Genomic DNA, 21,053 nt, shown 5'->3' with positions numbered 1-21,053 from the left:
ATAATTTAATCCAAAATTAATCAAAATTTAATCAAATTCGTAAACAAACACTCATGTTTTTGAAGTAAAAAAGCAGCGGGGAATCTATAGTAGAATAAAAGAAGATGCGATTGATTAATGATTATTTATTTATTTATTTTTGAAAAAAAAGAAGTGATTATTGATAAATGATTATTAAGAATTTAAGACTCTTTCCTGTCCATATAATTTGTAGGCGATGTCTTTGTGGCTGAGGGAAACATATCGTGCGGCGGTCTCTCTTTCCGACCAATTATTTTCCGTCATTTATTCCATTTAATTTGATGACAAAAAAAAAATATTCCATTTAATTTGTTTTGTTTATTTTCAAAAACTAGGAGAGTAGCTTTGAATTTTGATAATGTTTCATGTTTTGTGGATAACAACATTTAATCATGAAAAATCTTTTTATATTTACGCAAAAAAAACATCAGTAAAATAGGCCTGGATTCGGATTGGCGTTGAAAATTTTGCATAGATTAGACGTTTGAATAGTATGACACTTTTAGTAAAAATATATATCACCAAATGGATATCTATTAAGTTTAAACCTCCCTATCTTCGGTATAGTGTTACGTACGATAAGAAATTAGATGATACCGTGGATCGTCTAATACGATAGGTGAATATGAAAATACTAGTTATTCCATACGTATATGTGTAAGCAATGAAAATAACTTCAACAGTTTTTAAAATTGACATATAATAATAAACATTAGTGTTTTTTTATCAAATCTCAATTTTATAGATTCTTACTTTCCGTGAGTAGAAAAAAAGTCCATACAACATAATAACAAAACTATCATGGCTAAATAACCAGCTATTACAAGGAAGCAAATACAACATATTAAGATATGGGCAAACAAAATGCTTAAACAACTAATGTCGTAGAGAAGTTCTATAATCTCATCGAACATCAAGCTGGGAAGTGAGATGAAGCCAACAAAAATACTTTCTTAGGTGGTTAAAAGTGTTTTCTTACTAGAACACATGAACTATGATGGGTGCAGACTAAAGAGATTAATCATGTGTGCTGGTGAAAGAAAATACTTTTGTGGATTTATAGTGGTACTATTCTAAAACGGTGGGCAAAATTTAAATACTAATGGTTGTAGCATTTAAAGAATGGCTTTATATCCACGTACCACACATTTGCAGGAAGTATCCACATTTGATAAGTCTACGCCTATCTAGTAGTACGAATAGTTTTATTCAGCATTCAGCAAAATTCATTGAACCTTTTTGGTGTACTTAACTTATATGTCTTCTGCGACTTACCTACTCAATCCTCGAGATAATTTTTCGTATTTTTCTTCAATCGTCTGAGCCCCTAGATAATAGGACTAAGGGTATGACTGGTTTCTCCGCCACCACCCGCAAACGCAGCTTTTGCGGTTGGTAGAAGTTGTTGGCGTTTTGCAATAATCGCTCAAACCGCTCCAAACCGTTTCAAACCGCTCTAAACTTCATAAATTTAAAAGTTAGTTTCAGCTAGCGTTTGCGGCTGCGGACGGTTGCGGGAGGATAATTTTTTTTCTTCTTTTTTTTAGACAATATAAATACAAAAATAAAAATATTCAATAAAAAAATTAAATTGGAATTATAAAAATACTAAAATATATCTATAATATTTTAATTAATATTATAAAGTTTTAAAATAAATTATTTTCTATAATTTTTAAAAATTTAAAACTAGAACTTTCTAAAAATAATTTTTATATTTATTATAATATTATGATTTTTGATATTTTTATGATTATATAAAATGAAAATATTGTTAATTTATTATTTAACCGCTGCTGTATTTGGTTGTTAATCAGTCATAAGTATCCTGCAAACGCACTAATTTCTAACAGCAGAACCAGTCGTACAAATCTCTTAAAACCGCTATAAACCGCAACCAACCGCATCCGCAAACTCCCGCAGCCACAAGTGCAACCGCTACGTTGGAACTAGTCATACGCTAAGTAATTCATCAATCAAATAGCTAGAAGATATATAGTAATGATAATATGTTCTTCTTTATCGATGTAAATCATATTAATTAAGTAGATCGATCACTTACGTCTTATTTGTAATGAAGTACTTAATTCCAGCATTCTCAAAACAAGTAACTATCACGTGGATAGGCAGATAGCCCATTTTTAAGTACATTAAGAAATACAGATTGATACTGCTTCGTTAAACTTTTTTATGAAATGATTTGGTTGTTAGAAAGAAAAAAAGGAACACAGATTGATATATTTTATCATTAATATGGCTGATCACAACCCTCTAATCAACTTATATAATCATATTAGATATTTTCTGAGGTTAATTTGTTAATTTTAGACTAAGCAAAATAATGAGAGCAAAGCAAATATCATAAATACTTTTAGTATTTAATTTGCTCTACATAAAGTTTTTCAATTATATTTTTTTTGGATCGTAAACCAATATAGCATATAATTTGACAAACCCTAATCGGAATATATATTTTCTGCCTATATGTTCCATGCATGGCACTATATCGCAATCAAGCAGATCATAAAATTAACAATCATATTCTATCCATGAGGATGGTATATAATAAGGACAAAATTTTCATTTTCAAAGGGGTTATAAATCGTGTTAATTAAAGCCCGGTCCAAACCACGCATTATACATTAGCAGTTTTATATTGAATAGTACGATCGAATTACTTTCAATACGTAACTACTACACCACTCGGGTAAGAAAAAAAACGAGATACATCGAACAAACATCAAACGTAGACGCGTCCACAGACCACGATTCAAACACGGACTTGGTCGAGCTTAAGGAAATGATTGGAGGCGTCGACGCACCTGACCACGTCCCTTCCAAAGTCAACACAAACGTGCCGCGTTAGGATACAGATTATATTGTTTAACTACGTTTTAAAATGTTAAAATTACAACATTTTTTTTAATCAAACTTACGTGATTAATTATTAACCTAATTAATGTCTCTTGTTATTAACCAACCAAACCTACAAGCCTAAACCACGAAACGACAGAGCAACCCCTTAAATACGTTGACATGGACAACGTCCAATTATTAATTACGTTGAAATATATGTTGGCTATGCCTTAATCATACTGATTCTCTAACTTCTTAATTTTGTTGTCCCACCAATATTTACCAAGCTGCTGCGACTATGAGAGTAAATTTTACTAATGTAAGTTTGAAAAATTCTTTGGCTACAACTAACAAAACGGTGATTACTTAATTAAGTACACCATAATTAAGTTGGTTACTCAAATATAATTTTATTAGCTATATCATTATTATATTATAGGAAAAAGAATACATCAACCCGATTCATTATTTTATAGTGTACGTATCATATTTTGTTTATATATGTCTATTGACGTCGGCAAATATGTCGTTAAGTTAAATTAAATGATAACTAAAATCTCTTCCACATTTGCAATACGAGTTGTTTTTAATTATACAATCCAAACTTTTGGTTCGTTTGTCCTTATTTATTTTTCACACACGTCGTTTGGGCCTATTTTGAAATTTACAATTTTCTTCATATGAAATGTAATATATATATACCAAAAAATTAAAGCATCATCGTATTTAATTTGGAAATCTTATTGGTGAAAAGACAAGGCTTAATCAGCCAAATTTTTACCCAAAATAACAAAAGAATTGGATAGCTACCCGTCTACCAAAAGTACATAACTTAGATTTACCCTTAAAATTAACTCCACTCTTTATGACCAATCAAATTGACACATAGATTATTAATTAAAAAATATTAAATTAAATAAAAAATAGCTACATAAAATAAAAACGCTAATTTTAACGACGCTAACGCTTCGAGCTAAACCATAAACCCTAAATCTTAAATTCTAAACTCTATACCCTAAATTCTAAACCCAAATCAAAACCCCTAAACCAAATCCTATACCCTAAACCCTAATCCTAGACCCTAAACCCAAATTATATACCTTGAACCCAAAAACTAGACTATAAACCTAAACTCTATACCCTAAACCCAAGTCCTAGACCCTAAACCCAAACCGTAAACCTTAAACCCAAATTATATATCCTAAACCCAAAACATTAACTATAAGTCCAAACGGTAAATCCTAAACCCAAACCGTAAATCCTAAACCCAAAACCTATACCCAAAATCCAAATCCTAGACCTAAAACCCAAATGGTAAACCCTAAACTCAAACCCCAAACTTAGATGCTATAGGGTTTGGGTATTAGGTTTACGGTTTGGGTTTAGAGTCTAAGATTTGGGTTTAGAGTATATGGTTTAGGTTTATAGTCTATTTTTTGGGTTTAAGGTATATAACTTGGGTTTAGGGTCCAAGATTAGGGTTTAGGGTCTAGGATTAGAGTTTAAGGTTTACGGTTTGGGTTTAGGGTGTAGGATTTGAGTTTAGGGTATAGAGTTTAGGTTTATAGTCTAGTTTTTGGGTTTAGGGTATATAATTTGGGTTTAGGGTCTAAGATTAGGTTTAGGGTATAGGGTTTGAGTTTAAGGGTTTGGATTTGGGTTTAGAATTTAGGGTATAGGGTTTAGAAATTAAGATTTAGGGTTTAGGGTTTAGCTGGAAGCGTTAGCGTCGTTAAAATTAGCGTTTTTATTTTTTGTAGCTATTTTTTGTTTAATTTAATGTTTTTTAATTAATAATCTATGTATCACTTTGATTGGTCATAAAGAGTGAGGTTAATTTAAAAGTTACTAACTTAGGGGTGAACCTAAGTTATGTACCAAAAATAGTATTTTAAAATTATATTATAAAGAATATTGATGTAATAAATCTTTGAAGATGGGATGATAACTTCTTCTTTTTTAAAGAGGGGGTGATAATATTTGATAAGCCTTATACCTACGTCAACAATATTAACATAAACTAACTAAAAAGGGGTATGTTTGAGCGGCCGTTTTTTATATAAACAAGACAAGCAATTGGAGGTTGAACACAACGCTTTTTGTCTCATATCTTTCACATTCTCCTCCTCCTCTCTCTCTCTCAAATCTTTTCAGGCACAACTAAATCAAATCATAAACACTTAAAAGCATAACTACTAAAACTTCCGATCAGTAAACCGACCATAGATTCTTGGGCTCTTCTCTCTTACAGATTCTGAACCGTTATAGTTGTTTCAAATCTTTTCTTTTATATAATCTTTTTCTTCTCTTCCTTTATCTCGGAAATTGGGGTTCTTCTGTAAAAATACTTAGCTAAAATATGGGAGTTGAAAAAATGGTGTGTTTGGTTTCTCGCACTGGTCGTCAGTTTCAGAGATACAACAAAGGTCGTCGTCAAGTCGTCGGGTATGTTCATCTATACATCTGGCCTCCACCGCCGGAAGAACATAAAAAGAAAAACAATTACTTTTGGATTTTTTTTTCTGAGTTTCTAAATATGGAAAATCTTGCAGATGTATTCCGTACAGATTCAAGTTATCAAGCGATGGAAAAATTAGTGACGAGGTAGAAGTTCTTGTTATCTCTTCTCAAAAAGGCCACGCCATGATGTTCCCTAAGGTATAAACTTTTTCTTCAAAAAGAATAAAAAATCTCAATCTTTTTTTAAGTTTGATGGTTTTGGTATTTTAAAGGTTAAACTTTTTTCTGGGTATTAATTGTGTTTGCCAATACTTAATTAATATTTTCAGGGTGGTTGGGAGCTTGATGAATCTGTAGAAGAAGCTGCATCAAGAGAGTCTCTTGAAGAAGCTGGAGTTCTTGGCAACGTTGAGGTACTTTTAAAAATAAAAATCTTGTTTTCTTTTTTATTTGCTATTATTGTTCTTTCTTTTAAAATTAATTTTTGTTGTTTTCTTGTGTTTTAATTTTGGCAGCATCAGTTAGGAAAATGGGACTTTTTGAGCAAAAGCAGAGGAACATACTATGAAGGACTAATGTTCCCTATGCTTGTTACAGAACAACTTGAGCTGTGGCCTGAACAACATGCTAGGCAAAGAATCTGGGTCAGTAGCTAAACATTCTTTATAGTATCGATGAATTTTAATATTGGTTGAATTTTCTAACGATCTTTTTGCTAATTTTTCAGATGAACGTAGTAGACGCCAGAGAAGCCTGTAGAGATTGGTGGATGAAAGAAGCTTTAGATATTTTGGTTGCGAGACTCTCATCACCAATGATTCAACCAAAGGAAGAGAAGACTCTTTCCATCTCTATTGAAACAATGTGCTGATGACTACTGATTGTGATGGGAGTTTTCGGACTAGTGTGTCTCTGTAGATACGAAATAGATGGGTTTCAATTAGTATTGAGACAGCTGAAGATCAAAACAAATGCAGAGTGGGAAAACAATACTTATGAGTAGATTTTTAGGTTTAATTTGGAGTAAAAAAATTATCATGTGATTTAACAAGTCTTGTATGTCGTGTTTATAATGTTTCTGCAAGATTTGATTAAAGAGACCATGAAGAGTTACGAACCTAAACAAAGAGTGCAAGCAAAAACTGTGCAACGGTGTTTCCCTCTGTTTATGTTTTTCATCTCTCTTTGAACTTGCAATGGGAACACTTGATTTCATGCTGATTTTTTGTGTTTGAGAAATATTTAATAATGCAACTGGTGATACGTGTCATTGTGTGATTGCTTACATGAAAAAGCAACAATAAATTACTCCAATCATAAGCTATATTGATATAATATATATGTAACGGAAATTGTCGTTTTCCAAATTCATTATGATAATATCGGAAAGGTTGATGAGTCATTTATCAAATTGGCTTTATCTTTTACGAAACTGTTGGTTCACATTTCTAAACTTGTTTTTTCTCCGGGTCCAGCTACATATTCATTGTCACCAAACAAACATCTTAGTCACTAGTTAATTAGATAATAACAATAACATTATTTGTTAGAATGATTGTTTTTGTAACAATTGTTTGTTTTTCAAACAAAGGTTCATGCTGCAATTGAAAAAGACAATATTTATAAGTCTACTAAAGATCGATTATAATACTATAGTTTTTTGGAAAATTTTGGAAGATCCATATCTTTATATTTAATGTTTTTGTTTACTAGTCATTTTATAATACAACAAGTTGCGTTTTTAACAATAAAAAAAGATTGACGTATGATCGATCGTTTCCTTTTAGTCCAAAGTCCAAACCAAATAAATTAAGAAGCATTTTAAATCCTATTTCTCGAATCAAGTAATCTTACGTGGCTTTGATCACTTCTTCAGTTTTCATGATTTTTATTTTAAAAAAAGAGAGAAAACAACGTATAAAGTAATTTTCTTCTCTTAAAGAGCAGATAGAAGACGAGTACATTTCAAAAAATTTGATACTCATATATCCATTGTTATCCCAGCTCTTAAAATTATAACCTCAGCTTATATTCCTGCTTGTTATCTTACTTCTGGTACGAAAAAATTAAGATGAGTCACATGTTTACGTAGTTGAATCAATCAGTTCGTATTAAGTTATCACTTATCAATCATTATTCACCCCATGTTAATTGACGGTGACCGCACGCATGTTAATTGATGGTGACCGCACGCATGTTAATTGACGGTGACCGCAAGTAGGGCTAATAATTCTCTCAAATATATTATTTTGAGTTTTGTCAAAAATATTTTCTAAAAAAAAATAACCAAAATATTTCATTAAAGATGCAAAAGACTCTTATACTCTAAATATATAAATACAAATAAAAAAGACTCATTTTTTTAAAAATATTTTAGATCTTATTTTAAATTTTTTAAAATTTTAATTTTGTTTTTAAATTTTAGATCTTATTTTAAAAATTTTAGAATTTTTAATATTTTATTTTATTTTAAGTTTGAAATTCTAACTTTAATTTTAATTTTTATGTTATTTTGAAGTTTTAATTTTTTAATTTTGTTTTGAATTTTTATAATTTTTTCCAATTTCATTCGATTTTTTTTTTCTGTATTTTTATGTATTTTGATTTTATTTTTATTTTTTAAGAAAAAAAAGAAACCACGTTTTCATTTTAACCTGTAAAATGAACAGTACCGGTCGCTTATGAACAGGAAAACGTCGTTGGAGGTTTATTACGATAAAAATGTCAATTTGAAGGTTTAAAGTGATAGTCAAAAAAATTAAGTGTTTAAAGTGCCAGAAAGTGACACTTTCGGTGTTTAAAATGCGGTGTTTAAAATGGGATTTTTCCTTTGTAATATTGATGTGGCCCATTATTTTATTTGTATTTTATTGGAACTTAAGGTTTTGGGCTTTGTTTTGATTTCCTTCTAATTGTTGCTCATGTCATATGTTTTGGTTTTATCACTAGGATTTTTAGCATCTGCCTAAGCGTTGTAGAGATCACTCAATTTTGAATGATTGATAAAAGTATTATTCATATTTTGTACTGGTTTTTGATTACATTTTATAAAAGAGAAATTGCACCTTATAAGACAACTTTAATTCATCAGATAAAACTCTATACGCAAGCCATGGTTGCAATCTCTTCCCATAAATACTTCTACTCACAACAGATGAGACGTTTCAGAAGAAAGAAGTAAAAATATACTTCTGGGGGGCTAAAGTTGGGATCCCCGGTGTATGGGAATTTACGGGTTCATCGGTGGAAGTCGGATTGCGGCGCATTATGGAGAAAGCAGCTTTATAGAGGCATTAAGAGAGCAAAGAAACTGACAGATGGCTCGAGAGTATCCCACAATCGTGTGTTAGGCAGTGAAGAGTTGACGGTGAAGAAGAGTAAGGTTGTATCAAAGGCGGAAAAGGTTAGCGCTTCAATGAAGTTGTGTTCACATGGTAGATGATAGGTCTGGGGGTTAGGTTTACATACAGACGAAGACGCGGCATCGTATCATAATGTTATATTTAATTGTCGTTAAAGAATGTACTATACTATATTGGAGTTTATTATGAATAGTATAGTCCAATACTCGGGTTTTCCAGTTGTATGTATGTGTTTTGTATATTGATAGAGTTGTATGGAAGCGTCTCTTATTGTGTGTTTTAGTCAGTGTTCAAGAAAGCGGCCTAGGCGGCCGTCTAGACGGCTTAGGCACTAGTATATTATTATAATTTGCCGCCTAACTAATAATTTAGGTGTCCGCTAGTACCCCTAGTTGTAAAAAAGAGAATATATATTGAATTCCATGTGGTTAGTATGGGTATTGCCTTTGTTCTATAATGACCCTCGGTTAATATGACATACATGAACTAGAATTGTGTATTTTTTTTTGTTCTATATAGTTCTGCTGTTTAGGTATTATATTATATCTAACGAATGATGTCTTTGTATGGCTGTGAACTAGCCAATGTTAAAGCTAGGTTAGTATGATATTTGTTTCATGGTTACATATTTGCTTGAAACTATAATCATCCTATGTTAGTATGGCATCCGTGGACTAGAAATGTTTATTTCCTCTGTTTTATCCGAATATGTGTTTTTGTTTTAAAACTTAAAGTTAAGCAGTTAGTATGAGTTCGTTTTTGAACTAGCCTATGTTAAATCTATTGTAGTATCTACTTGAAATTGTGCTTTCTCAGTTATGTTTGTACATCAGCTTTTACCACGACAGTCGGTAACAGTAAAGGAGTAGGAGCAACCCAACATTGACAGTGAAAAAAGAAATTTAACCAATTTTTTTTAAGATAAATAATCGCACGCTAATTGCATTGGAGAAGATAAACAGTGATATGTAATGTGTTATATTCTATATTTTTGGTTATGTGATAAGAATAGACTACAAACTTCATGGTAATATAAATAGTTGTATTGTTATGAATAATCTGGTTTGAAGTTCCCTAAAACAAACTTTAGATTCAATGCAAACACAATTTCTCTCATATTTTCTTTTTGTTCAGTTCTAACAACAAATATGTAGACGTGTATAGTTTTATACATTATAGTATACTACTCTATTTAAGATCACAATATAGCATCATACTTTTCTCTTTGTTTCCCCTCATTTCTCCTCATCACCATCATCCTTCTACTTTTCCTCATCCCCTTCCTCCTTCTCTTCCTATTTATCATCCACTTTCTCTTCATTTTCCGGTGTAGCAGATAGTCATCAGCGTCGGGAGCTGTCGGCAGCTGCAACTCTGTGTCCTCCCAAACTATTTTGCAACTTAGAAACAGTTAACATTTAATTTATTATTTTGTTCTGTTCTAATCTACTATAAACCGTATAATAGAAATGTAAGTGCACAGTAACCGATTTTGTTTATTGTTATGATATTGACCGATCGATTTTTCTGTGTTATTTGTTTAATAAATAGTATAATCTACTAGGTTAAGATCCGCGCCTTGCGCGGGATCAACATTATATATAAAAATTATTTTATGTATTAAATATTTTTACATATTATGAAATAATAAATATATATTAAATAATTAAAAGTCAGTAACTATTAAATATATAATTAAATTGGTACGACCATATAAATCAATTTTATTAATCCAAAAAATATTTTTTTTTATATTTGATAGGATATGTTATTAAATTTAAAGGATTCTAACATAGATAATATATTTTAGTATATTTTTAATATTAATGTCTATTAAATGATGATTTCTACTAATATAGTTTTTTTGATCATTTGTATCTTTTATAGAAAAAAATTTAAATTACTGATAACAAAATTTTCATTTTGGGATTAATAGTTTATTAATTTATAATTTTTTTAAAAAGAAGTTGTCAATGATCGTTCAAAACTTTTATCAAAAAAATTGTTCAAAGTAAATTTTGAAACTAAAATATTGTATTTTATATGGTTTATAGTTTAATTTAAAACGATATATATATATTAATCTTAATAATTAATTAAATTAGACTTTTTACTTATATAATTTTTGTAATCATTTTTATTTTGTCATAACAAAAATTTTAAACCATGGATCATAAAATTTGAATGTGAAATTTTTAACAGTTTTAGTAATTTATAGCCGTTTGTAAAAATTTAAAATATAACATATACATAAAAATCTAAATTTTTATTATATGGTTATTGTGGTTGTTTAATTTATTTAATAGTTTAAAATTAAACAAATATGATAGAAGATACACTATTTTTTTATCAAATCTTTATTATTCAAAATCATTAATTGCCATATATACTTTAGCCACATTAGGCAATTCCGTAAATTTTATTTAAGGAAATAATAAAGTACATTAATGATTAATTTATTGTTAATTTAATAAAAAGCTTATTATATAATTAGATGCACCAACATATTTCTATAATGATTTCAAGAGTCATTTTAGTGATGACATGTGGTTACAAAAAGAAGTTGTAATGTTTCTCAAATAATATATAGGGGATATATATAAAGTTGATTTTTTTCCTTCTTATGACATGTGGAAGAGAGGTTTGTTGACATGTGTCCTCGTATTTTTTTTTTGTATTTTAAATCCTTTTTCTTTTAGATTATTGCAATTTGTTTCATCAATTTCTAATTATGTAGTATCTAATCCTTCTCACACTTATTAGTCCCTAAAATTCAAGAAATAAATAAAATAATAAAAATATATTTTAAATATTTAATTTATTTACAATTAAAAATAGCATAAGCTTTCACCATTTTATTATTTTTACTAATTTTATTATTTTATTTACAAATTATATATTTATTTCACTATTAATATCATAAGATAATCAAACTAAAAATAAGAAATTAGAGCACCAACGCAAATAACCAAGAAAGCGGGTCACAAGGAGAATAATAATCGAAAGGCCAAAGCCAGCAAGAAGCAGGAACATATATGCCTAAAGCACCGGAATCACAATCAGTAGGTAAAAGATAAAAAACATCTCTCAAACTTCTATATATAAAGTTGGTTTTTTCCCTTCTTATGACATGTGGAATAGGAGTTTGTTGACATGTGTCATCATATATTTTTTTGTATTTTAAATCTTTTTTTTTTTAGATTATTGCAATTTGTTCTATCAATTTCTAATTATGTACTATCTAATCATTCTCACACTTATTAGTCCCTAAAATTTAAGAAATAAATAAAATAATAAAAATATATTTTAAATATTTAGTTTATTTACAATCAAAAATAGCATAAACTTTCACCATTTTATTATTTTTACTAATTTTTGTTATTTCATTTACAAATTATATATTTATTTCACTGTTAATATCATAAGATAATCAAACTAAAAATAAGAAACTAGAGCACCAACGCAAATAACCAAGAAAACGGGTCAGAAGGAGAATAATAATCGAAAGGCCAAAGCGAGCAAGAAGCAGGAACATATATGCCTAAAACACCGGAATTACAATCAGTAGCTAAAAGATAAGAAACATCTCTCAAACTAAACAAAAATATACAACACGGCCATGTAAGTGAAAAACCACAAAACTCTGGATAGAAGGGACCAAAACTTCAAGAGACTAACTCCGCACACCTATAGAAAGGAAACATGGAAAGAAAAGAAACAATTTGAGGGAGGGAGAATGGAAGACAACCACAAAAAAATCAGAGACTAAACTTGAGACCAGAAATAACCTTCCAAGCCCATACAACATGCACGAACGAAAATATTATCCAAATCTCAAGTGGCAAACATGGTGAAAGAGAGAACCACAAGAGATGCGATGAAAGCTGCAAAGAGATGCGAGAATAGAGAGGAAAAGAGAGACGAAACGAAATCAACAAACTATGAAGCCGTCCTCGAGCTATGAAAGAAAGCGTAGAAGTCAGAACACCAAAAACTAGATCTTGAAAACCAAGACAGGCAGAAACTATAAACGGTAAGCCAACGTTGAGGAATACAACATCAAAAACGACTAAACTCTGACCCAACCAAGAAACATCAGCTGAAATCTAAAGAAGAAGAGGAGCAGTCAATATTGACTGGAACAACCTACAATGCCGTGAGAATCAACCGAAAAACTGAAAACTCATAAACCCTATCTACAACAAATATCATATAATCTCACAGGTGAAGAAGACAAGGAAGAACAAGAGAAATATGTAAGTCTTTTTCCGGTGATGGTGAGAAGCACCGCACACCAGAAAGGTAACGAAATACATAGACGGTGATGGCTCAAGGTCAAATTATAGGGAGATGGCAAAAAACATCTTAAAAGTTATAATTTTCAAAAATATGAAAAAAATATAATACAATTTTGACGCTGAAACCATTAATCTTAGAATCAATAAAGTTATTGAAATTCAATATTCTTTTACAGTATATGCTCATTTCACTACTAACAAGTACTATACGCACAACAACACATTATTCGAAAAAACAAACACAAAATATATTAACCTATTATATATTACTACATAACACACTAAAAACAACTCTTAACAAATAAAAATGACAACATAATTACATTATTCAAAAAATCACGTTCTTGCCGATAATAGAACCAATATTCCACTCGAAGTATAGTATAATCCGTCATTTTGTCACAATGCGTCAGACTGACAGATGACACAACTCCCAATTAAATTCTTACATGGTTAGTTCATCCTTTACACAACTTCCTGTGTCTTAACTCAGGTGAATCAAGGGTTCTCTGCTTGAATATTCACGGTTGAAAGTGGGAAGCTTTATATTTGGTATCAGATCTTCATGTTCGGATCATCTCTGAGTTGATCTGGCGGAAATTTACGGCGGAGAGATAGGGCAAGAAAGGCGTCTACGGAAGCTTGCGGCGGTTAGGTTCAGCGGTACGACCGAGATTGCCGCTCAACGCATGAAGGACGCGTGTCCAGAGACGTGGAGTCGAAAGAATCAATCGCCATCTTGTGCAGCATCTGGATGTTTCTTTTTTGGGCTGATTTAATATTTTAGTGCTTAATGGACTCTTCTCTTTGTATAAACTGGTACCAAATGTAATTGCCCAATGGGCTTAAAGTAATGAAACTCAGTTGACAAAAAAACAGAAATTTTAATCATAAACCCTATAATCTTCTTGGACGATGGACAAGAGTCAGTTGTTAAATTCCTTATATGTTGTTGAGGAGATTCTAACTTGACATCTATGTCTCTACAGCATCTCATTAAAGAAATTCTATTTTAAAGTTTCCAAAACTCTATATTTGAAGTTTAAAGGTGTTATTTTCCAAAAACAAAACTTTAAACTCAATTTTAAAACTATTTGTATTTTCTAATATGGTCCTTATATTTATCATAACTAATTTGAATCCATAAAAAAATTGCAAATAACTAGCACATATATAAACATATTACAACAATATTAATTAATAAAATTTTATATTAAAATATAAAATTTTAAACCAAATAAATTAATTAATATTAAACTTCAATCAAAATATCATATTATTCTATAAAGTGATTTTCGTAAGGCATATATGATCTAATAGTACATTTTGAAGTGAAAATGGTTATCCTTATTTTTAATTTGTAGATTAGAGATAAAAATTGTTGAAATTGGGTGATATTAATACTTGTAAATACATTAGATAAGAACAAGAAAGTAAAAAATAAACATAAAATATTGCTAAAAGACTAACTTTTATCGATGATATTAATACTTGTGAATATATTCATATAAACAAGAAAGAATTGTACGGAAATATATCATCAACAACAACAACAACCATCTTCACTTACACAAAAAAAAATGGACAATATTTAAAAATTTTGAAGGTTCCGGTTCAAACTTACCTGACTATTAATGTTGTTGTAATATTTAAATTTGTGTAATTGTTATGTCTTTATGTAATTTTTTAAAAGCTTTTTTGTTAAGTTTTTTTTGTATATTTTTGTTATCTAAATCTAGTTTTAAATATTTTTAATATTATTTTAAAGTTTTATTTAATTTTATGTATAAACTTAAATTTTGTAAACAAAACTTAAAATATTTATGAGATATAATTTTTATAAGGATTAAAACAATAAACAAGAAAACATTTATAAATCATAAATGTGATTTGTAATTGTAAGGATCAAAATGCAAATAAATATATGAAACTTCAAATATAGAGTCTCACTCCTCAAAACTTCAAATTTGAAGTTTTGAAGTTTCTTTTTGGAGAGCAAAAAACTTCATATTTGAAATTACAGAGTTTATTTTGGAAATGCTATTAGAGAAGAAGACTTTACCATTGAGAGAACAGTTTCGGATATTCAAAATTCGTTATTGAAAATGCAGAAATAGCTAAATAGAATGACAAAATGACTGAAATGACATAACAACAACATCCCACAAATTATTAAGCGAGACCCAAATGTTAAATCTAATATTACAGTATCAGACTTATCATGTCTCTTAAATTCTTTACTCGTCATTATCGTTTCGCATAAGAAAAGTTCAAGCAAATATTATCTTGATTCTCTTGGTTAATCATATTATCAGATTTCTTGCTAAAAATACTATTACCTCATTTCTGTAAATCATCGAGACTGATAAGAGGACCGGATGAAAATTAAAAATCATAAAAAATAATATATTTGTTTGTTAAATTCGACAATAAAAACAATCATATATGTGCGCATTTGTGGTATTTTCCTTGATAAATAAATCTAGTGACTCCATCCTAGTGGGAAGCTATCATGGCCTTTTTCTTCTTGAACTTGGCCCTTTCTCCTTTATAGAGAGACTTCTCTCACCCCATTTCCTATATTTAGTTTTATCAAACTAAATTTATGATCAAATTGTTTTCCAAAATAAAATTATGATCAAATAAGAAATATTCTTTTTGACACCAGCCTAATAATAGAAGGAAATATTACACTATATTACATGAAATATCTATCTTATTAAAATAAAATCATAGCATATAACTAACATTTAGTTCATGTGTTATTTACAAAATATGTCAACTAAATAAAACGATAATTAAATATCATTTACCGTTAAAATGAACTAAAATATTTTAAATTATATAATTTTATAAAAAATAAAATTGTTAGCATATGTGAAACTTTTATATCTACATTATATTATAATATTGCTTGTTTTTTGGAACTCATAACTATATTATCTAAAAATGATTATAGCTAAAAAGAATTAATTTGGTACAATATAATCCCATGTTTTGAAAATACAGATCAAAATTTAGTTTATATTACAAAACATAGCTAGATCATTGAATGCGATGCTTATATATTAGATTCTTAGGTATCTCGGACTATAAAGCTTATACTAGAGATTGATCTGCGCATCCGCACGGATATTGATTTTTACATTTTATATATTGATATTTGTTTTTCATAGTGTTATATATTTTAGATGTGTTGTAATATAACTAATTGTATTCAAAAGATCTGAACCGAATCGGATAATATTGTTATTTTTGGTACAAATATCTAAACCCGTTTTAGATACATTTGTTATTTAGATATTTTTAGGTTCTTGTACATCAGAACCAAACTCAAAACACACACATAAATTTATAATATTCAAGTGAGGCCTAATTTAAAAAAAAAAATTCAAAAAGAACAACTTTTACCTAAATGGATAGCCAATGTTCAGTCTAACTGATTTTATAAACTAACAAAAATAACTATTTCTATGTGTTTGGTAAATTAATTGAAATATAAAAAGTTTTTATTTAGTAAAATAATTATTTGGAGTGATTTTTTTTTTTGACAACAACAACTAAATTATGATAAAAATCCTACCGGCTCGGAAAGCCAAACCGGTGGGGTGGAATCAACATAGAACACAGCTCAAGCACCTCGTGCAAGCTTGTTTGCCACTAGATTAGTTGCTATTGGTATATGGAGTGAAAATTAAGTGACAATAAATGTAATACATTTTATTATTTTGATTTAAGTTATTTTTTTATTCACAAAACATGTCTTTAAATTATGTTTTCGGTACGTAATTTTCTACCGATTGAAACTAAAATAAATAAATAAATTTAGTAAAACAAACTAAACCGAACGTTTAACCATATGCTAAACCTAGTTATTTTATATTTCATTTTTATTTTATAATTGACATAAAGTTAATGTTGATTAGCTAATAAATAAAATATGCACTATCAATATTATAGTGATATAATTAATGATGTGATGTATTGTTAAGATAATATAATTAATGAAATTGTTAAAATGAGTGAAACATTGAAAGACGATTAATGTAATTATATTAATGAAATTATTAAAATGATACTATACTACTTTTTTTACCGATATCCGTATTTCCAAATAATTCTCGTTTGTACTGTTATACATGTTTCCAAATAATACCAAAAGGTACTTCAGTTTTAATAATACAGATATATATTATGCTCAACTATTAGATTTTTAGGGCTTCTTTTTATTTTCGGTTTAGTCTTAGTTGATTTGTAGGGAAATAATTTCAGATGCTGTGTAAATTCAGGTGTACATATGTTATTTTAACACAAAAAACAGCGTTGATAATATAAAATTAGCAACCAAAATAATGTTGACAATAACACTATAGCAGTCCAACCAGATAATTAAAAAGAGTGTATAACATTTTGTGTTCATAATAAATGTAACAACGCACCAAGCATAAAAAGTTGCTCATTCTCATATTTTCTTCTAGTCATACCACACACACACAAAGTCATGTTCTGCACAAAAACGCTTCTCTTAATCACCGTCCTGTTCCTCCTCGGAACATTCACATTCGCCGCCGTCGATACTTTTGTCTACGGTGGCTGCTCGCAAACAAAATATTTTCCGGGATCGCCTTACGAGTCTAACGTCAACTCGCTCCTCACCTCCTTCGTTAGCTCAGCTTCTCTCTACACATACAACAACTTCACCGTCAACGGAATCTCCGGCGGCGACGGTTCCGTCTACGGCTTGTACCAGTGTCGCGGCGACCTCTCTTTAGGCTCCGGCGACTGCGCTAGGTGCGTCGCTCGAGCCGTTAGCCGTCTCGGAAGCCTCTGCGCCGGCGCTACCGGTGGCGCGTTGCAGCTCGAAGGATGTTTCGTGAAGTATGACAACTCGACGTTCCTCGGCGTCGAGGATAAGACGGTGGTCGTTAGACGGTGCGGGTCACCGGTTGGGTATAACTCGGACGAGATGACTCGGAGGGACTCGGTGGTTGGTTATTTATCGACGAGTAGCGGTGGGTCTTATAGAGTGGGAGTGTCGGGGGAGCTGCAAGGTGTGGCGCAGTGCACCGGAGATCTCAGTGCGAGCGAGTGTCAGGACTGTTTGATGGAAGCGATCGGACGGTTGAAAACTGATTGTGGCACCGCCGCTTGGGGTGACGTTTACTTAGCCAAGTGCTACGCGCGGTACTCTGGGCGCGGAGGACACTCGCGAGCCAACGGCTACGGTAATGCCCTTCTCTGCTCCGCTGCTTTTGTTTCTCTTAATTTTCTTATTTGTGTTTAAGAGTTAATTAATTGTTCATGATGAATCTAAACTATCCCTGCATTTACACATGTCATATCATATTGTATATGCATGCAATATTTGATAAACGTTTTGGGATTAAGGTGGGAATCGTGACAATAATGACGATGAGATACAGAAGACACTTGCAATCATAGTTGGCTTAATTGCTGGAGTTACGTTACTCGTTGTTTTACTTTCTTTTATGTCAAAATCGTGCGAGAGAGTTAAAGGTAAATGAATGACTCATCCCTAACTCCTTTTCATTTTTTATATATACGTAATGGAATGGAACACAATCATCATAATCAAATGTTTTTATGATAAACGGATCAATTTGTATATGTGATGGATGGACCCCAAGATAAAGGCACATTATATGGTGGATCCGAATTTCTTACATTCTCTATTTATTTATTTATTTTGGTTTTTCAGGTGGAAAATAAACTGCGTTATGGGGTTTTGCTTCTCGACTCTTGTATCATCAAATATATCAAGAAAAAAAAAAGAATTTAATGCGTAAAGGAGAAAGAAAAGCGAAGAGATTCTTCATATTCTCCACTCAAATGTTTCCTTTTTGACCCACTTTATGTCTTTAGTTCAAGTCTTGATCAAAATGTATATGATTTTTACGCCGTTTATAGACTTGTATCCGTGTCTTCGTATAATATCGTTTTATAAAGTGGCGCATGCAATTCTTTTGATATCTCGATGTTTATCATAATATATATAGATCCATAATCACTTAATATTGTCGAGAAAGCTAGCTTATGGTATGTGTGATTGTCTTCTTTGAATCTGAACTATAGCTACGCATTTCTTTAAATATTAATGTTACCCGCTGTTTTGGAGCGTCAACGGCTATGAAAAAACATAAAGTCGGATTTGAAAGATATGCGATAAAATTTTACTAAAAGAGAAGGTAGTACTCAAGTGGTTGGTATGGTTGATTGATTTTGATACTAATCAGTAATCATGCCATAACATATAGATTTATCTAGTAAAAATAACTTTATAAAGTGGCCAGATTAATATCATTATGTTTTCAAACAAAAGTAGGGAGAATAAAAGCACAATAGGTGGAACCATTGGCTTACGTGATACATTCTCTCTATCATCAATTATCGCCCTAGTTTATAAAATAAATAAATATTTGTTCCAATATGTTTTCTACTTCTTTTATATTATTTTTCATTTTCTGTTTTCTAGCTTATCCTAGGCCAAAAGGAAGCGTCTACGGACTCTATTTTTTTTTCATTCTATATATACCACTTAATATGTTATAAATATGTACGTAGTTTATAGTTGTTAATTTAAACTTTTTTTAGTGGCAGATGTATTACTGCGTTTCCGAGCACCAATGTTTTAAATGTCGTTATACTGTAATAGTTTCTTTTTGACCAGTGTTACTGTAATAGTTTTAGGTAGAAATTCGAACTTAATTTATAAGTTACAAAAAAAAAAAAAAAAAAAATTAATTTATAAATGACCAAAGCTAAATTCACAAAAGAACAATGTCACTTGGGCATAGTGGACGTACTTTCTAGAAAATTTTGGTTCCATTTCCCCCACAAACAATATAAAGGTTATAAGAATATAACTCCAGTTAAGTTAAAAAAAGCAAGAATATAACTCCAGTTACAAGAATATAAGGTCCAGATACGGGAATCGATCGCGTTTTTAATAGCTCTAATGCCTTCACTTACTCTTTTTATCTTTTATAACTCAAAGTTCCCGCCTCAAGCCAAATTTATGTATTCTAGAAAACCCATGGGACATGTATAATCAGTATTCTTGTGACTACGTACATTGTCCACGCACCCCGCATAGTTATGATCGATAATTAACCCAGGTTGAAGTCAATGTTGCATTTTTTTTCATAATAACTGCTTTTTAAAAGTTTTTCACACCGAAAAAGGAATTACAAACTTTTAGTATCAAGTTTTCTAGTTTGCCTAAAAACAATTATAATTATAATTAATTCAACCAATAAAAAATCATATTGCCAAATACAAATAGGCTTAGATATCAAATTACATTTATTTTTTATACAAAAACTTAAAAACATCACTTAAAATGAAACAAAAAAATTTCTAAATCACCATTTAAAGTAAAACAGAGAGAGTACATTTTTAAACACCAGTTTTGTATCGTTTGAATTGGTACTTGATCGATAAACATTGGGTGTGTAGAAACACTCTTTAGCAGTTGCTCTTTAGCAATGCATGAAAACTAGGACATGACACAAATATGTATTTTCCATTTTCGGTATATTTGATACTTGACTTGTCTTGTACGAATAATAGAAATTTACACTTATATTTAGACTTGCTAAAAATTAGTACTTGTTATTTGGAGGCTCAAAAATGAGTTACTTACAAATTACTTGTCTTACTGAAATGAACTTTTCAAGGGTCCTAATTCAAATCATGTAGTATTTAAGATGTCAATCCATTTCTAAGTTTTTTATGCAAAGAGAATGCAAGTTTAAACTTAATCTAAGTGCATTCAGTTCAATGAAAACTGAATTGGTTTGATTAAACTAACATGTTTCTAAAGCAACTAAACAACAACTTTCAATCAATTGGAAAAATGAGGAATCATGGGCATAGGATTTTGATTTCAGATGGCTAAGATTAAATCAAAAATGTCAAGGTTTCAATCAACACATTCCCCTAAGTCTAGATATCAATTCTAAGCAAGTTCTCTTCCAAGATAAAAGCTCATTTACTCTCATGATCAAACATCAAATTCCTTTGCTTTGTGTCAATC

The 21,053-nt window shown here is 30.3% G+C and overlaps 2 protein-coding genes across 2 annotated transcripts; both read left to right on the top strand.

Annotated features, from left to right (window-relative positions):
- The first annotated feature begins 4,914 nt into the window (after nucleotides 1-4,914).
- On the top strand, nucleotides 4,915-6,558 carry LOC106411459 (nudix hydrolase 17, mitochondrial). The gene is made up of 5 exons (XM_013852230.3): nucleotides 4,915-5,322; nucleotides 5,430-5,535; nucleotides 5,667-5,750; nucleotides 5,853-5,981; nucleotides 6,065-6,558. The coding sequence occupies exons 1-5, from the start codon at nucleotides 5,237-5,239 to the stop codon at nucleotides 6,206-6,208; spliced, it is 549 nt and encodes a 182-aa protein (XP_013707684.2). The 5' UTR covers nucleotides 4,915-5,236; the 3' UTR covers nucleotides 6,209-6,558.
- A 10,774-nt stretch (nucleotides 6,559-17,332) lies between these two features.
- On the top strand, nucleotides 17,333-18,985 carry LOC106407413 (plasmodesmata-located protein 6). Its single transcript, XM_013848270.3, has 3 exons — nucleotides 17,333-18,222; nucleotides 18,386-18,514; nucleotides 18,717-18,985. The coding sequence occupies exons 1-3, from the start codon at nucleotides 17,499-17,501 to the stop codon at nucleotides 18,725-18,727; spliced, it is 864 nt and encodes a 287-aa protein (XP_013703724.2). The 5' UTR covers nucleotides 17,333-17,498; the 3' UTR covers nucleotides 18,728-18,985.
- Nucleotides 18,986-21,053: the final 2,068 nt, after the last annotated feature.

The sequence above is a fragment of the Brassica napus genome, chromosome C7, assembly GCF_020379485.1.
Source record: "Brassica napus cultivar Da-Ae chromosome C7, Da-Ae, whole genome shotgun sequence".
Classification (NCBI taxonomy): Eukaryota; Viridiplantae; Streptophyta; class Magnoliopsida; order Brassicales; family Brassicaceae; genus Brassica; species Brassica napus.
This window is presented reverse-complemented; position numbering and strand designations above follow the sequence as displayed.